The following is a 19023-nucleotide window of genomic DNA, read 5'->3' as shown; positions in this document are numbered from 1 at the left end:
TCCCCCGGGGGCGCTTATGTCACCCGCTCCTCTGCCGTGCGCCTGCGGAGCAGCGTGCCGGGGGTGCGGCTGCTGCAGGACTCGGTGGACTTCTCGCTGGCCGACGCCATCAACACCGAGTTTAAGAACACCCGCACCAACGAGAAGGTGGAACTGCAGGAGCTGAATGACCGCTTCGCCAACTACATCGACAAGGTGCGCTTCCTGGAGCAGCAGAACAAGATCCTGTTGGCCGAGCTCGAACAGCTCAAGGGCCAGGGCAAGTCGCGCCTGGGGGACCTCTACGAGGAGGAGATGCGAGAGCTGCGCCGGCAGGTGGACCAGCTCACCAACGACAAAGCGCGCGTCGAGGTGGAGCGCGACAATCTCACCGAGGACATCATGCGCCTCCGGGAGAAGTAAGGCGACGCCCTTGCAGCCCGCGGGGCCCGGGAGGGGGGGCGAGGGAAGGAGATGGGAATGGGGACCCCCCCGCGCGCAAAGGGCTGCCACGCCCTTCCTTGAGCTTGGGGCCTGGGCGTTGGCCGTCCGGGGTACCGCGGAGAAGCTGGGGTGTGGCTCCGCCCAGAACCCAGACCTTGCGGCTGGCGTTTCCCCTCTGCCTACACCCATTGCCCCCAAACTCCCTGTTTCAAGTTTCTGAGCTTTTTAAATTACCACACGGACTGTAGCTGAGAGCCCTCGGACACCGCAGAGTCCCCTAAACTTTTAGAAAGTTTCCTAGTCCCTCCTGGCGGGCTGCCAGGTACCGGAGGGAGGAGGGAGGAGCGAAGCTGTGCGAGACAAAGGGATGCTAGGGGCTTCCCGGGCCGGGGTGGGCCGGGGTGGGCCGGGTCTTGCGGGTCTGTGGGGCGACAGTGATCGCCTTATTGCGCCGTGCCCAGTTAGCTCTAAGACCTGCCCTGGGCGGCAGCCCGGAAAGCCACGGTCACGGGTGGTGGCGAAGGTGGCGCAGCAGCTCTGGCTGGGAGGAGCCGCGACTGAGACTGCGACGTGGTTGGGTGTGGCTGCCCCGCCCCTGGCGGTTGCCAGTTCCCCTTTGATTAATGCGCAACTGTTTCAGATTGCAAGAAGAGATGCTGCAGAGAGAGGAAGCCGAGGGCACGCTGCAATCTTTCAGACAGGTTTGTACACTGGATTCTCTTCCCACTTGCAGCCACCACCCCACCCAGCCACCCACCGTGGTTCTAACTTACTTCACCCGACTCTAAAAAGTGCAAAATGTCACGGTCCTCTCCAAAGCCCCCTAGTGGCAGGAAGACCGCAAACTGGAACTTTTCAGAACAAACCCCCTGGAATGCTTTCAACTGTTCCTTATGGCATAGAGAAAGGCTTTTAACTTTTTTACTTTGTTTCAAGGTTTTGCAGCACCACCGTCCCCAAACGTATTTTTTGCCCGTTTCGTTTTTGCAACATAGTGACGTTGTAGTTTTCAGTTTGTTTCATTTAGAATGTGGTTTGCTTCAGCCACGATGGGTAGGCAGAAATCACAGTTAGGCCTTGTAGTTTAAAATGCAAAATGTATCAGAGGATAAGAAACTTAGTTTACCTGGAATTAAGCCAGCAAGTTTCTTTCGTTTTTCGTTCTGCAGGTTCCATTGTGGCATTAAAGTTAGATGGGAGTTATCACAATGCACAACTACTTTGTGATCTAATAAGGGTGAAAAGGAGCCATCTGTCCCGGCTGGAGGGTTTCTATGGATTTCACTATGGAATGTCGATACAGACATTCTGGCCAGTGTGGTGGCTTGGCACAGAAATAATAGCCGGCTTTGTGTTCCCACAGCAGCTTTGCAACCGGCTACATTCATATTGAATATGTAATGATGCAAGCAGAGTTCTAATTGGACACAAGTATTTGCTAGCATCCGCTATCTACTATCTGGCCCAGACTTGTGAAGTATTGTGAGTGAAAGTTTTTAAAGCTACAGTCATTCCTCACACTGTGAAAAGCCTTTTTTTTTAAAAAAAATTGGGGTCTTATATATTCTTTAGCACTTTCTCTGTAAATGAAAATAAGCCCAAGGCTGAAAAATGGAATCTTATAAAAAGGGTTTTGGTTTTTTTTGCGGGAAAAGCTACAGATTCCTCACACTGTGAAAAGCCTTTTTTTTTAAAAAAAATTGGGGTCTTATATATTCTTTAGCACTTTCTCTGTAAATGAAAATAAGCCCAAGGCTGAAAAATGGAATCTTATAAAAAGGGTTTTGGTTTTTTTTGCGGGGGGGTGGTTGTTGTTGTTTCAAAGTTAGACAGATTTAAAGGATGGTTAACTTACAATTGGAATCCCAAAGCAGGAAGATTCCCAACATAGTTTTATTCTCAGGAATGCTTGCTGATTTGGGCTGCAAACCACTGTCAGATAAATAGTCTAGGATGACATTTTGAAGCTGAAACACATCTACCAAATTAACTGAAATGCAGCAATAGGAGTTATTTTAGTCATTGAGCATTTATGATCATTGTTCGTGTTTTTGCAGAAGAGTTAATAAAGCACATGAATATGAAAAGATATAATGTTTACACATTAAATAAAATTCTTCATTCTCTTCATTGAACTTTCTTTAAAGTGGTTAGTAAAATATCATATAGCTATCTATTAGGGCTTAACAAGAAGCAAAAGTTGTTTCCCACTCCATTTATTATTAGTATTACCTTTTAATTATTATTTTTTTCATAAAGGTGAAGTATAGCCAAGGCTATAAAAGATACTCCAAATAAAATTGCTTACAAGACAAGGTATAAAGACATTCCCTTGAGGTGAAAGAAAATCTTAGTTGCAAGACTGAACATTCTAGTTAGGAATGTAACATGTTATAAATAGGAACATAACAGCACAACATCAGCAAGAATTCTATATATGGTTTCATTCTATGCAAGCATTTTGAGGAGTCCTTCCGAAACAAGCCAAGTAACCAAATCACAGAGTAACAGGTGAATAAGACTGACACACCCTTGTAGGATGAGGAGAAAAACTTCACCAGAGATGGCATCTCACATGTACCTCAGAGTTCAATTTCTTTTCGTTATTTGTCTGAACTGCATCCTTGTCCATATATTTCCTGAATTGGACCATTGATCTGCTGCTTGATTTAAATCTAGCCTTGTAACCTGGGTGCTTGGATAACTAAACACTTGCTGTGGATCCCAAGGATTAAGTATCAAAGTATTTGCACAGAGAAAAACAAATTGAGCATGTGCTGAAATTTTGGAAGCACAACTTTTCATTCTACGGTATTTGTGCATGGATGAAGTTATAAAATCTGGCCAATCTCTAACACCATCTTATTACACGAGCTTATAAAAAACAGATCTTTAAAATGTGGAGACACTGATTTTGTAGTTTTAAAAAAATAATAAGGCTTCACTGGTGAAAAATGTGGATTCAATAAGAATTGAGTTTAACCCTGTTGGTGTACATTAACTTATTTTTAAGTTACCTGTTAAGCCACCTTCAGAGCAATAGGATGGGTCCAGATTCAAGTTTATAATTAAGAAAAGAAAGCATAGTAAAGTGTAGCACTGAGTGATTTATACACTTTCTCAAGAGTTGCGCCATTTGTCAACACCTTTCCTGAGGTAGGAACACTAGGTTACCGTGGTGAGATGAAAAGGAATAGATGAGAGAAACCATAGACTTTCGTATCCCCCTAAGCTGCCTTTGTCCTTTTCGCCGTAGGATGTGGACAACGCGTGTCTGTCACGTCTGGACCTTGAACGTAAAGTGGAATCCTTACAAGAAGAGATTGCCTTTTTGAAGAAACTGCATGATGAGGTAAGGGGGATGACTGTCCGTGAATGAAGGAGGGAGCAGCTGCCCCCATGCACCACTCAGCTGACCCTTCTACCTGGTCTTTCTCAGGAGATCCAGGAGCTGCAAGCCCAGATTCAGGAGCAGCATGTCCAGATCGATATGGATGTTTCCAAACCTGACCTCACGGCTGCTCTGCGTGACGTACGTCAGCAGTACGAAAGCGTGGCTGCCAAGAACCTCCAGGAGGCAGAAGAATGGTACAAGTCCAAGGTAGGAATTAAGTCTGTGTGGTAGAACAGAAAAAAGCATCTTATTCTAAAAACACCACACACGTTGTCTGGGATTTCTAAACATCTTCTAGCGCAACTCAAAAGCTGGCTTGCATTTGTTCACATTTTGTCATCACAGCCTCCGCCACCAGTCATAGTGTCTCCTTCAGAACAGCAGGCTCCATTTGCTGCCTGCTTCAAAGACATCCCAAGACCACGCCCCTAATGACTACCATTCTAAAAAAATTTTATTGTATTTTTGAGACAGAGATCTCACTACGTTGTGCAGGCTGGCCTTGAACTTACCACGTAGCCCAAGCTGGCCCCGACCTCGGGCGAGCCTCCTGCTTCATCCTCTAACGTGCTGGAATTCTAGGTGTGCACCACCACGCCTGGCTTCCTACCATGTTAAAATGAGCAGAGAAGAACGAATCCTGTTTGAAAATATCCGCGTCAGCCTTTCAGTGCTCTTTTCTCTGGCTTGCCAAACAGAAATCCAGACATACTTCTGACCGCACCGAATCAGAATTACGATTTCTTTCCCTGACGCTTGACTCTCCATTCTGATTTCTCCCTGACAGTTTGCTGACCTCTCGGAGGCTGCGAACCGGAACAACGATGCCCTGCGCCAGGCAAAGCAGGAGTCCAATGAGTACCGGAGACAGGTGCAGTCCCTCACCTGTGAAGTGGATGCGCTTAAAGGAACTGTGAGTACCATGCTGCAGAAGAAGGAAAATAATGAGCCTGGACTCATTCCGTTCAACATAGAGATATACATTTATATTTTTATCAAAAGAAAGTGAGTTATCAAGACTCTCAAGTAGTGCTCTGACCAGAAGGTTCTGGCTGTAATAAGACATTGCTTCCCATAGGAGGGACTCGGTACTTGTATCTCTCACCTGCAATTAGAGGGGGCACCATTTGCCACTGGGGGTAATAAATGGAAATAGCTGGGTGTTCCTGCGAAATGACATCTGGAGCCCTCTGACCTCTTGCAGAACGAGTCCCTGGAACGCCAGATGCGTGAAATGGAAGAGAACTTCGCCGTCGAAGCTGCTAACTACCAAGACACTATTGGGCGCCTGCAGGATGAGATTCAGAACATGAAGGAAGAGATGGCGCGTCACCTGCGTGAATACCAAGACCTGCTCAACGTCAAAATGGCTCTTGACATCGAGATCGCCACCTACAGGAAGCTGCTGGAAGGCGAGGAGAGCAGGTAGGGAATCCAGACTTTCTCTCGGGAATTAACAGCTGACGTGTGCTAGCTCCTCTGCCACCCTTGTTAAGTACATTATCTCAGTCAATCTTCGAACCACTTCTTCAGAATTGTTCCTTTCCCCTTTTTACAAGTGAGGAACTTTAGGTTCACAGGGAGTAATTCGCCATGTTCAGACCTAATGAATACCAGAGCTAGGATTTGAGTCCACAAAACAACACTTTTCTTCTATCATGCCTCTAGTTCAGGCCTCTGTGAAGAAAATGCTTGACGTAAAACATTTTAAATGTTCCGAGACCAGGTGCTTCTGACACAAATCCCTAACTTATGAATTACAAGAGCAAAACTTCTTACTTGATGAAAAAAGGAAGTGTGTGGTTTGTTCCTTGTTAAAGTTATTTTCCAATAATGTTCCTTTTTGTTTTTTTTTAATAGGATTTCGCTGCCTCTTCCAAACTTTTCTTCCCTGAACCTAAGGGGTAAGCATTTTATATCCTTTTATGAACAATGTTACTGGGTTATTACTGTTCTTTTTATGGTAAAACATTAATTTTTTAATGATAACATGAAAAATGCCATGCAAGAGAAAATTCTATAAATCATCCCTAATTTTCAAATTCAAGCATTCTCTTGCAGTCTGTACTTGAAGTTCAGGGTAAACTCTGTTTCACTTCTTCCTAAAGTACACACCAAAGTACTGTCCTATTCTGAGGTGAAGTCATCCGTATTATTAGGTGCTGGGTTTTCAAACAGGTATTACTTTTAGACTTATTTGGGAGTACCATTTTAAATAACTGCAAAAAAAACTAGAATTGTCTGAATAAAATGTTCTTTGTAAAAATTTCATTTGTGCTCATTTTGGACATGCTTCTTTCTTCAGAAACCAACTTGGAATCGCTTCCTCTGATTGACACCCACTCAAAAAGGACACTTCTGATTAAGACAGTTGAAACTAGAGATGGACAGGTTGGTATTTTTAAAATTAAAACATGGGAAACATTTTTAAAAAATACAAATGAAATGTAAGAATGGAGTAATTCACAGAGGTCCTGTTCCTCTTTTAAATTAGTAAACCTGTATACATCAGATACAGCTGGGTAACTTGAGAGGTTCCCATTTCTTTCATGACTACAAAAAACAAAACAAAACAAAACCAGAATAGGTCCTTATTCCAGCAATGCACATTGCCAATGCATTATTTGGGCCCTGGATATAAAGGTAAGGTAGCAGCTCCTCCTGAAGCCTAAAAGTTGTGATTTGCAGTGGCGCTTAATTTGCAATGGGAGTGAAACTTGCTTAAGTTACTTCCTAATCTAGCATCATAGAGGAGCTCACTAGACTACCCCAATATCCAGAATGTTTTGATCCTGGACATAGGGCCCACTCTTACTATCACCTAAGTACACCTCAACCTGCTTATAGAGTACAAGGATGTGCCACAGGATCAAGCAATTCTTGCTAACTCTCCATACCAGGAAAGAAATGGTAGCACTCTATTGTGATTATGAGCTCTTAGCTTGCCCATAAATTTAACATGTACTAGCCATGCACTTTAACATGTCTCAGTGGCTTTTAAACTTTACAGCATAGGATTATCATGGCATCCTTCATAAACACAGTTTTAAGAGTTTTCTTTTTGTACGTCACAACTTTTCTTGGGTTACTTGTTATGCCAGTAGGTGAAGGGTGTCTTGCATACGCATCTGTCCTCCAGTGCTCTAACCCTCCCCAGGCAGAATCATCTTAACCTTTGAATTTGCATAATGAGCTGTATATGTTCAGTAGGATTTCTCCTTGCCATGACTTACAGGGTAATTTAAACTTCTATATGGAGTATTATATTTGATTTGAGTTTTATTTCTTTGTCAACAGGTTATCAATGAAACTTCTCAGCATCACGATGACCTGGAATAAAAAGTGCACGTACTCAGTGCAGCAATATTTTACCAGCAAGAATAAAAAAGAAATCCGTATCTTAAAGAAACAGCTTTCAAGTGCCTTTCTGCAGTTTTTTCAGGAGCGCAAGATAGATTTGGAATAGAAACTCTAGTTCTTAACACCCGACACTCCTAAAAGAGTTAGAAAAAAGTTTACAACATAATCTAGTTTACAAAGAAGTCTTGTGCTAGAATACTTTTTACAAAGTATTTTTGAATACCATTAAAACTGCTTTTCTTCCAGCAAGTATCTGACCAACCTGTTTCTGCTTCAATAAATCTTTGGAAAAACTCTTCTGCTGTGTTATTTATTTTATAATACTCAAGTAATTCTGTGTTTGGTCTTATTGCTTAATTTGCCTCTAAAATTATATTTGGGTTTTAAATCAATAAATTCATCTCGTTTCTGCTTGAGGTACAGTTTTTTTGTTTTTTTTGAGACAGGGTCTCACTATGTAGTTGAGACTGACCTGAAACTCACTATGTAGCCCAGGCTGGTCTCGAACTCACAGCAATCCTCCTGCCTCAGCCTCCTGGGTGCTGGGATTACAGGCATGCGCCACCACACCTGGCTGAGGTACAGTTTTTAATTGGGTCATTTTAAGTAGAATTCACTATGTCTTAATTTTTTATATGTATTTAAAATCCACGCTTAAGGTATAGCTCAGTGGCAGGGCACATGCTCAGTATACACAGGGCCCTGGGTTCAATCCCCGCCCCAGAATTTATAGGTAGATATTAACAGATGGTCCTAGACTTACAATGGCTTAACTTCTGGATTTTTCTACTTCACAACGATGCAAAAGTCATACATGTTCAGTAGAAACTATACTTTGAGTTTTGGTCTTCCTGGGCTACTGCTATGTGATGCAATACCACATTTCAACCATCCAATCACAAGGAGGGGAGACTAAACATTCCACAGCGTCTTGTGTTGCTAAGATACAATAGTAGGGTAGGTTTATAACATGCATTCTCATTTCATGGTGCTTTTAATTTATGAGTTTACTGGAACATAACCCCACTGTAAGTAGGCATGTGTATAATTGAGTAACTTATGCAAAAATGATGACAGTTCCTGTAAAATGACTTCAGCTGGCTTCGCGCCTGTGCGTGATTTCAGTTCTAACAAAGTAACAAATAGATTTCCTAACATTAAAAAATGAAAACCAGTCTGCGCAGCATATGAGTATGACAAATTCCATTATGCAATCTGAAGTATCCAGCAAGGGCTCAGATAAAGAAGTTGCTAGCAAGATACAGAGGAATGAGACAAGTTCCCTGGGTGCTGATTTATGAAACTCAGCTGCTTTGGTGTGTGTATAAGTAATATCTATTTTGCTATCTTTTCACGTTATTTATATCGTTCCCTCTGGCCTATCCCCTGCAGCCAGCCCTGCTGTCATTCAGGGTAATACCTGTGCAGTAAGCAGAGAACAGATATTTTTCATGACTTTTGTGTTTGCAGAATTGTGTTAGACACCAAATGAAAAAATCCCTACCTTTCTCCTGGGGAGCTGAGATTTGTGGGCGTTAAGTCATGTGGCAAAGCAATGCTAACTGAGTGGTAAGGTTTCACAACCTGGAGCAATGAGAATTAAGCAGTGTAGTCAGGAAGAGCCTCCCCGGAGCCATGTCACGCACACAGGCCTCTGGCGGATGGATAAAATTTGGATAAGCAGAAGAGGGGAAGTTTAGCCTGGAGGCAACAGAATTGCAATGATTGATAGTGTTTGTTCTAAAATTAAACTCCTGTGGGTGCATCCCTGGACTGCTCTCAGTCCCAAATTCCTGTTTTATTACTATCCCCTCTCCTCCAGGAATAACGAGGCAGACATTTGCAGTAATTTTTCTGTGTTTGCATTTACCTCTCTCTGGATTTGCTGAGTGGAATGGTAAGATAGTCTTACCTAAAGCCCTGCTGGTAGGCAGTGAGTGATAGCTGGGGTTTCTGTCATGTTGTAACTACAGGCACTGCAAGATTAAAGAAAAGATTGGCCGCTAAAGGGAGCCCTAGGTGACTTGCCTGGGATGGGATATTTTGACCCTGTTGTCCCAGCACAATAATTAATAGTGCCCTTTCTGACTCACAAGTGTACAAGTTTGACAGTGTATTACATCTGGCCATCCTAACAAAGTCATCTGACAGGACAGGCTATTCACTCTGGGATTCCTCCAGGGCTCTCTGTCCCTTTGTTCCCCATATTCCAAAACCAACATGTTAAATGGTGTAATCAGCATTACCAGTGTAAAATCTACCTCTTTAGTCCCTTGAGAATTGTTTCTATTTGATTTTTGTTTCCATCCTTTAGCTATCTTCACCACTCTGCTCCTAATCCTATCTGTTCCCCTCTGCCTCCTAATCTGATTTCTTCCATGACCTTTCCCATTTCTGTACTATCTTTGGCTTAGATGAAAGTCATTCCAGGAATCCGTCAGCCCCATGTTGCTTTTCTTCACACATATGAATCATTAGTATTAAAAAACATTAAAGCAAGTCACAGTTTTATCCGTTGCAAGGGAGGGGGTGGAAACACCAGGAAAACAAGGAATTCTGCTCATACACATTGAGACTAGTGGATTCCCTACCCTTCAAAATTCTTCACATCCCTTTTAAAAATCACATTGTAGAAGCAGAAAAAATGAGCTGTTCTCCCTTATCTGTGACTTCAGAAATTAGACCTTAATGCAAAGCCTCCCAGGAGCCCATCTCATAGGAATTCAAATCTCTCGTTAAGTCTTCTTTTGTTTTTATCTTTAATTACATTGTTAGCATTTTCCTTATCATTCTCTTTGAGAAACTCATAAAAAGAAACTATGTTCTCACCACCCAGAGAGAAGCGGAGATTAATGCTTGGTTCTTTTATGTATAACATTAATCCAAGATTAAAGGAGATTAAAAAAAAAAGGAGGGGTGGAGAGAAGGAAAATATGACATAAAGCCTAAGTCTGAAAGAAGTTGCCAAAAGGACTGAGAGACCCATGGAAATAATGTGAATAAAAGTCCAGCTAAGTTTTCTCACAGTAGTGGCAGATGGGAGAGGCTGCTGGTGAAAAATAAAAGAATGTCAGACTTTAGTCTAACATGCACAATGAAGATCTAGCTTGCCACGATCAACCCTTAACAAAGATGCTAAGAGAACAAAATCGCTTTTCTACAGCTATGAGATTAAGGGAATAAAGGTGAGTAGTGATAGGAGAGGGAGGAGGGAAGAAGGACATCAGTTTCCACTTTAGCTATAGTTTTGTGCTCTCCCAAATTCGTGCAGTGAAATCTAATTCCTAACATGATGGCATTCGGAGGTGGAGGGCATTGGGCAGGTGATCAGGTCAGGAGAACAGAGATCTCATCCATGGGATTAGTTCCCTTAATAAAAGAGGCCTGAGAAGATTACTTCCTTCTAGAAGCAGGACACAGCAAGATGCACCATCTATGAAGTAGGAAGTGGGCCCTCACCATGCACGGTATCTGCTGGCGTCATAGTCAAGGGCTTCCCAACTTCCAAGACTGTGAGAAATAGGTTCTGTTTTTCCTCAGCTACCCAGGATAAGCCCAGAGTAAGACAACTCTGAACCTAGACGGTCCTCATAGTCTTCATGAAGGAAGCTGGGAAAGTACATGCTCTATCCCAGAAAGACTTGTCTCTCTAACCTGCCAGACTTCAGGTAATAAAAGCTCTGTATGTCCCTGCTTATACTGTCATAACAAAACACCACAAGGATCATAGTGGAAGCAACAGAAATGTATTATTGCCTTACAGTTCTGGGAGTCAGGAAGTCTAAGACCAAGGTGTTAACAGGATGATATAAAAAGCCTGAATAGTTTTAATATTGAGCTCACGATAATAAGTCTTTCTTGAGAAAACAAAACAAAAGCAAACAAGTACAGACGGACCCACAGTTGAGTTCTACCAAGCATGTAATGTGCAAATTTCAAACCATCATAAACACTTCCGGATCATAAAATGAGGGAACATTTTCAACTCATTATATGAGGATACTGGCCTTAGTCCATTTATGCTGCTATAACAAAAGACTACCTGAAACTGAGTAATTTACAAAGAGTAGAAATTTCTTTCTCACAGTTCTCAACGCCAAGAGTCCAAGGTCAAGGGCACAGACCTGTCGGTGAGAGCCTGGTCTCTGCTTCTCATATGGCTCCTGGTCACTGCATTGTCTGAAGAGAACATTGTGTCTTCAGATAGTGGAAAGGATGGAACGGATGCAAGGGAATGAACTCCTACGTCATGGCCTTTTATAAGGGCACTTCATCCCTTTCCCAGGAGTGCAGCTTTTGACTCAATCACTTCCTAAAAGCCACATCTCCCAGTAGTGTTGCATTAGGGATTAACATGGTGTCAAAGCTGAGCATCCCCATAGGGCACTGGGGGAGAGGTTCGTTTAATCCATGCAGTCTTTGGTACTGTCAGTGAGTGAGGGAATTCCCAATAAAGAACACATGGAGCTGTTTATCAGGGTAAGGGCAGTGTAACAGCAGGAGAGCAAGAGACAGGCTCAAGAGCTCAAGAGCTGCTTGTCTTTATTTCTTCAGCAATAACAGCTAAAAGAGCTACGATACTCTTTAGTTCACAAAAGTTATCGTGACTTATCACACAATGAGGAATGCTAACAAATACCAGCTGTATGACCTTGGCCATGCCGCACATGTGTGCTTAAGTATGCTAAGTCACTCTTAGATAACTGTGGTCCATTATGCACATGCCCCTGATAGTGGAATCCTATCCTTAAGTGTCTTCATGTGTCCCTACATTTCGAGGCTTTGAGTCTAAGCAGAAGTGGTACCTCACACACGGATTTTGGAAGGGACACAAACACTAGCATAAACTTAATTCTAACACTATAGGACACAATAGAGGATGAATAAGGCAGGCCAACTTTATTCATGGCTACAGAAGTTGACCAAAGTTCTTTGAAAAGCAAAAGGAGAGACTAGATGTTCTATTGCGAAGGATGAATGTGAGGAAACTTCAGGCAGTCTGAGGTTCAGGTGAACCTTCAGTCTGTCTGAGAAAGGAGAGGAAAAAAGGATGGAGAAGCAGAAGTAACCTCAGCCTGCAGCGTGGAGGAGGTTCCAGCCAAGCAAACAAGAGATCCTCAAATCAGCCACATGTGAGTCATCTCCTGGCCCACAGCGATGGGCCAGTACTAATGTCACTGGTTAAGTGCAGCCCAGGAGGAGGTGTTTTGACCAAACTGCAGTGGTGAGTCCAGACAGGTGGTAGAGGGGACTGCTAGTTAATTATGCTCCCAGAAACAGGAGATATCAATGATATATTTTAAGTCTATATGCATTATAAATATATTAAAAATATATACGTGGGGTATAGCTCAGAAATGCAAGATCAATTCAATATTCAAAGTCATTTAACAGAATTTAACATTTTTAACAAGCTAAAAGAGAAAACAGTATGATCAGCTTGATAGGGGAAAATTCTATAAAATTCGGCAACTAATAATTATAAAAAATCTTTAGAAATTAGAAAGAGGCTGAGGCAGGAGGATTGCTGCAAGCTCGAGGCCAGCCTGGGCTGCAAAGTGAGTTCAGCGCAGGGCTGAACTATATAGTGAGACCCTGTCTCAAAAAAGAAAAATTAATATAAAAAAATCTTTCTTAACTTGATATGAAGCACCTATAAAAATCCATAGTAAATATTTAAAATTATAAAATAACTAGTGCATATAATATCAAAAGGAATATACCCACCTTTACAATTTGGATCTAAAATGTCCCTATACCCCAAAAGGCTCATGTGTTCAGATGTGGGGCTCTGATCTTGGGGGTACTTAACCTCATCAATGAATTAATCCACTAATGAGTTCACAGCTAAATGTGTAATTAGGAGGTGGGCCCCAGTTGGAGGATGTACACATATCCTTTGAACAAGCTATGCTGTCCCCAGCCCCTTCTCTTCCCTCCGGCTCTTTCCTCTTCTCTCCTTCCTAGCTGCCATGCATTGAGTTGCTTTCTTCCATCATATTTCTGCCTTGGAGCCAGCTAACCATGAATTGAAACCTCTGAAACCTTGAGCCAAAAATATCTTTTTTTCTTTAAAGTTGTGTGTGTGATTTTTTGACCCAGAATCAAAAACCCAGTAATGCTCACAATTCCTATTCTATCAAAAATAGGAAAAAATAAAAATAAAAGGCATGCTAAAGAGGAAATATTAAAAGGATAGGATTGCAAATGACACATTCTTACTTGGAAAACTCAAAGCTATCTACAGACAAATTACAGATGATCCAGACAAATTACAGCAAAGACCCAATAGGAGATTAAACATTCCTTAATGGACAAGTAGACAGCTAGGTAGCAAAGCATGTCTTGTCAGACAGTCTTACATTTCATAAAAGATAAACAGTATGGATAAGTACAAAAATAAAGAAGGCAACAGTATCCATTAAATAAACCCAAGTATATACAATTTTATTTATGATTCAAGGGTGATTGTTCTAAAAAGCATTAATTAAAAAGTCATTTAAAAATGGAAATAAAGATTTGTAAATAGGGAAGGGAGGAGGGGTGAAGGGAGGACAGGAGTAAGGGGAAAAAATGAGAACCAAGACCTGCCATGTAAAGGTACACGATCCCAATGATGAATGAAACTGTACTGTACACCTTAAATGTACCAATAAACTCAATAAGAAAAAAAGTCATTTTATGAAGAGCTCTTGCATTAGAAATACCACTATTGTATACTCAAGGGCTTTTCCAATGGCTTTCTGTAACATGGATCCAATGTTCTTTATCTGCCAATTTGTGTTCTAAACTTAAAGCAATGTGTACTTTCTTGAGAAAAAGAAATGAACACTGGATGGTTTTAATGTGCCTTTATGACTTTCCAAAAATTTAACAATGCACAAATATCCTATGTAATTTTCATTAAGAGAAAATTTGATTTTCTATAAATACCTAATCTTGTCTAAAGTTAACTCTAAGAAGCCAGCTTTATGTGTGACAATCTTAAAGGTCTTTTCCATTTCAGTGACTATGTTGCAGTCCGTCTTTCAATTCCAATAAAAAATAGATAATATAAACTACAGTTCTATTACAGTTTGTGTCTAGATGTCCACTCAAAGCTTCATGTGGTCAGAGGGCTTTTTCAGAGTTGGCTGAATCTAGATTGTGTGATGCTGGGATTAGGGGTATGTGATTACTAAATTAGTACATTGGTTGGTTTGGCATGGCCCTAATGTTGGTAGTCTGTATAAGATGAAAGGGGCAGAAAGACACTGTTAAGGTTCCTTTGTTGTTTTCCTACTATGTGGGTGTCATGATCTGTTTCTCTTCTGTGACACCCCTTGGAGCCAGCCAACTATGGACTAAAACCTCAAGAAACTGTGAGCTAAATAAACCCCTTTCCTTTAAATTTGGGTATCAGTTTATTTTGTCTTAGCAATGAGAGAAAAGTAACTAATATAGAATTTGGTACCAAGAGTGGGGTCACTGCTGTGACATACTGGCCACGTGGCTCAAAAGCCTTTTGAACTGGCTTATGGGAAAAGGAATGGTAAAGAAAGATTTGGAGATGCCAGTTGAAAAAACTATAGCTGGAACATCTTAGTCTGTACTGTATGGGCAATTCTGGTCAGAGGCAAGAAAACCAGTAAGGACCAGGCTCAGGAGGTTTCTGCTGGGGAAAAAAGACTGCATCAACTGCAGGACTCCAGAAGATGTGTGTTATGTGTTGGCAGAAAGTTTGTCTAAATTTTGCTCATGTCCAGGGACTTTGCCTGAGACTGAGATTAAGGGCAGTGAAAGAATTAATGTGGCAGAAGAAATTTCAAGACATTCTAATATTGAGGTGGTAGCATAGCTATTGTTGGGGGTTTTTAGCCAGATTTATGTTGAGAATCAAGAGCAAAGAGCTCAGCCAAATGATTTAAAACATTGTGAGTTTGGCCAGTAAGGAAGTTCTAGTAAAGTCATTAACTGCAAAGATAGAGCAGAGATCTTGATTGCTGAGAAGGAACAGGGTATGGCAAAGATGGCCTGAGGGCATCACAAGAAGCAGCAGGACTTCACCTTCTGCAGCCTCAAAATTGCAAAAGTGAAAGACCTTGCTTTGAAAAAAGCCCCAAAGCACCATGTTCCAAAATGGTGGGAGCCTACAGATTTGTTCTTTGGAATTGGTTCACAGGGTTCAGTGATACAGGCACTTGATCCCTACAGCCAAGAGAGGGAAAACTAGCTACTGCTCTAGCTGGTAGCAGACCTTGGCAACATCTACATGGCACTGGTTTTAGGTATGTGCAGAATGGAAGAGTTGTGGGGTCAGGAAGGCTCCCAGCCAGATTTCAGATGAAGGCCTAGGAGGCCAGGCAGTGTGTCCCTGAGAGGGCCGTGTATGAAACTTGAGTGTGAAGCTGATGCTTCAGTGGAGACCCTAGAAGTTTGGAGAAGCTAGGAGTGTGGCTTGTCTGAGGAAAGCTGCAAGGAGGGAGCAGAACCTGGCCAGGAGGGAAGCTGCGGGTACTACAACCATTTGCAGTGTTATAGGAGTGGAGTCACCTAAGTCCTTTGGAGTTCACACCTTCCCCAGATTGCTAGGAATGCTGCACATGGAACTACAGGACTTAATGTTTGTCCTGACGGATTTTGGACTTGCCTTGGTCCCATTCCTTTGTATCCCCCATGTGTACCTTTGGGAATGATAATATTTTTCTTGTGCCACTGTATGCTGGAAATATTTAACTTTCTTTTTTCATTTGTACAGGGTCTCACAGTTAAGAATTTGCCTTAAATCTGAGAGGAGACTTTGGACTTGGAATTTTCAGCAATGCTGAAAATGTTAGGACTTTGGCAATTCTTAGAGATGGACTAAATGCCCTTTGCCTAAAGGGATGTGCACGTATCTTTGGGGGTCCAGGGGCAGAATGTTATGGTTTGTGTCTAGATGTCCCCCCAAAGCCTCATGTGGCCATAGAGCATTTAAATAGATGGTTTAATCTAGAGTGTGTGATGCTGGGATTAAGGGTGTGTGATTACTAACCCAGCACACTGATTTGTTTGGTACCACCATGATCCTTTTAGTCTGGTTAAGATAAAAGGGGCAGAAAGACACTGTTAAGGTCCCTTGTTGCTTTTGCTACCATGTTGGCACCATAACCTGTTTCTCTGTGATGCCCCTCTGACATGTGCCTTGGAGCCAGCCAATTACAAACTGAAACCTCTACAGACTCAGAAGTAAATAAACCCTTGCCCCTTTTTAACTTTGGGTGTTGGGTATTTTGTCTCAGCAATGAGAAAAAAGTAACTAACATAAGTTATATAATTGAATATATGCAGGATTATGAGTATAGTCAGAAAACTGAACATTGTCCTCACCACCTCCAGATAAAATCTCTTCTCCTCTCCTCTGTGATTCATTGATCATAAATTGGTTTACTGTGAGAAAAAAAAATGGATATGTTGCATCTGTCCCCAGGTGGTAGATGGGATGAACTGCCTATGAAACAATGCAATCTGCTCCAGGCAAAATTCATTTCAAAATGTTTCTCCCTATGGGGTTTGACAGAAACAGGCAATTTTTGTTCCAATTGCCATGTGCTTTAGCAAATCACTCTGCCTGTTCTGAGTTGTCACCTTTCAGGCTCATGAGTTACCGTGTGAGTTCTTTTGCTTCACACTGATGGAGCAAAGCAGGTGTGTGGTTTCAGTTTGTTCTAGTCAAGAATTCAATAAACTCAGATCTAGGCCTGGTTTTCATCACCATCGAGTAATGCTTCTTGGAATGACCACATTTTTTTTGAAAATGCCACACTGATGAGAATTTTGTCTCTGCTAAAATCAACCACAAAAAAAGAGACATTGTGGTAGAAAAACTGATTTTAAAAACTACAACATAATCGACCCTAAAATAACTCTGCATCCACATAATTTGTTGAATGGACTTTCTTTTTAATAGGTCTTTTAATAAACCCATATAAAGCCTGGATTTATACATTTGAGCCTATCAGAATGCCATAAAGTTGAACTTCAAATATTGAGTCTTTGGCTGTTTAAAAAATGTGTTTTAACTATTCCTTCCAAGGCTGGACTACCATCCTTGGGCTGGATAAGATGAAGTAAAGCATCCAATTAGCTTCTCTGAGGACACAAAGCATTCTGGGTTATACTAAGTGCAGAGGGCATCAAAGCTATAACGTGGCCTAGGGGTGGGAAGGCTTTCTCGAATTTACTATTTAGAGTCAGAAGTAGCTTGGTTTCCTTTGGAAAATGAGGGTCTATGTTATTGGGCCCAAGAGTAGCTTCTTTTCTGCCACCACAGGCACTCCAGAAGAAGTCTTGCTCATGCCAAATGCTTGAGTCATTCTGCCTATGCAGTTGCTCAGTGTCTTTTCTGTAGTGGAATGCTTTCTGGTGGGCATTCGCATGTGATACACATTTTACGTATCTCCTATATGCCTGTGCACATGGCTCTACCTCAGCCCTCTTGGTTACTCTTCCATGCTCTTGCCTAGCCAGCCATGCAATTGGTCTCAGCCTAAGAGTCTATGCAGCTGACTGTAGGCTACTTCTTTTACACCAGGTGCACCATATATATTCTGTTCATTGGGATGTCCAATGAATGTGACAGCAGTGGAAGTAGGAGGCATTTTTCAGCTGAAAACTGAGCTATGCCACGTGTAATCCCAGCACAAGTTGCCCCCTCTTTGGCTTGTAGCATGGCACCTCTCTGCTCATGATCACAGGGGTGAGCTGGGAAAGGGGTACTAATGTAAGCACAAGCAATGACATGCGGGCCTGGGCACAGCCCTCCTGAACTCTGGTCCTGGTCAGGCTCAATTTTGGATGTATCCGTCTTCATCTTTGCCAGAGCTTTGTGCCGGGAGCCCTTCGATGGCATGACTCTCCATCGAGAACACAGACTTCCTTCAGAACCCAAGAGTCTATGTAATAGTTTTACTTCTTGAGCGTTCCATAAATTACACATTGGTTCTTTTCTCTCTGCAGACCCTTTCTAATACAATGGGGTCAGTGGGATTTTTACGGGCAATGAACCAAGGTTGCTCACTCAACAGCCTGGATCTGCTACAGAGGCCTTTCCTGCTTTGGCTCCACAGCAGCCTTCTGCGATGTGAGCTGGAAGATGGAGTGGAGCAGTACTCCTACATGCGCTGTGTTGCTTCATAACCCAAAGAGCAGTCAGCTGTTCTTTGGGTGAAGAGATGTAGATGTAACTGTTGGTTTCACTCTACAGGGAATAGGCAGTCAGGCCCCAGCCACTGGGTCTGTCACTCTACTGATGCCTCAGGCACCCAGCTCTTCACAGGATGCATCTCTGATCCCCTGGAGCACATGTTTCCTACCAAGGCCATGGCCTCTACCTTGTCCTGTTTATTCGGCGTGATGGCATTCAGGAGCGCATCTGTGTGCTACACTGAGTGTGGCCTGTGTAAATCTCTCTGGATTATACCATTATCGAAGGTGGGGGAGTCAAAGGAGGCTGAAGCAAAACTGTAAATGAACATTCCTGCCCAATCCACATGAATGAATAGTGTTTGTTGTAATAAGGAAAAAACCCACATATTTTCCAAATTAATGGTCTCACATCGCTTACCTGAGGCCTGATTAATTTGTGCTAGCAATAATTCCTGCCCAAAACAGCTGCTGTAACTGGGGCTATTGCTTGGCTCAATGTGCAAAAGTCCACATTTATTTTCCTGAATTTAGCCACATTTTGCAAGGCTCAGATGCCATAACATTTACTTTCTTCACTGAAGGATGAGGGAAATAGGATTCAGAGACTTCCTCTTGGTCTTACCACTACGACAGCTCCGACTCCACAGGTCAAAGTTCCAACATGGAGCTAATGCAACTGA

At 42.3% G+C, this 19023-nt stretch overlaps 1 protein-coding gene across 1 annotated transcript; it reads left to right on the top strand.

Moving 5' to 3' along the window:
• Positions 1-3: 3 nt before the first annotated feature.
• Positions 4-7313, top strand: Vim (vimentin; the record flags this gene model as incomplete). The annotated part of the gene is made up of 9 exons (XM_010607121.1): positions 4-398; positions 1064-1124; positions 3680-3775; positions 3863-4024; positions 4605-4730; positions 5022-5242; positions 5678-5721; positions 6123-6208; positions 7115-7313. Coding segments are annotated over 9 exons (1233 nt in total), but the record flags the coding sequence as incomplete, so codon positions are not given.
• Positions 7314-19023: the final 11710 nt, after the last annotated feature.

This window comes from Fukomys damarensis, unplaced genomic scaffold (genome assembly GCF_012274545.1).
Source record: "Fukomys damarensis isolate Sample0158 unplaced genomic scaffold, DMR_v1.0_HiC HiC_scaffold_37, whole genome shotgun sequence".
In the NCBI taxonomy this organism is placed as follows: Eukaryota; Metazoa; Chordata; class Mammalia; order Rodentia; family Bathyergidae; genus Fukomys; species Fukomys damarensis.
This window is presented reverse-complemented; position numbering and strand designations above follow the sequence as displayed.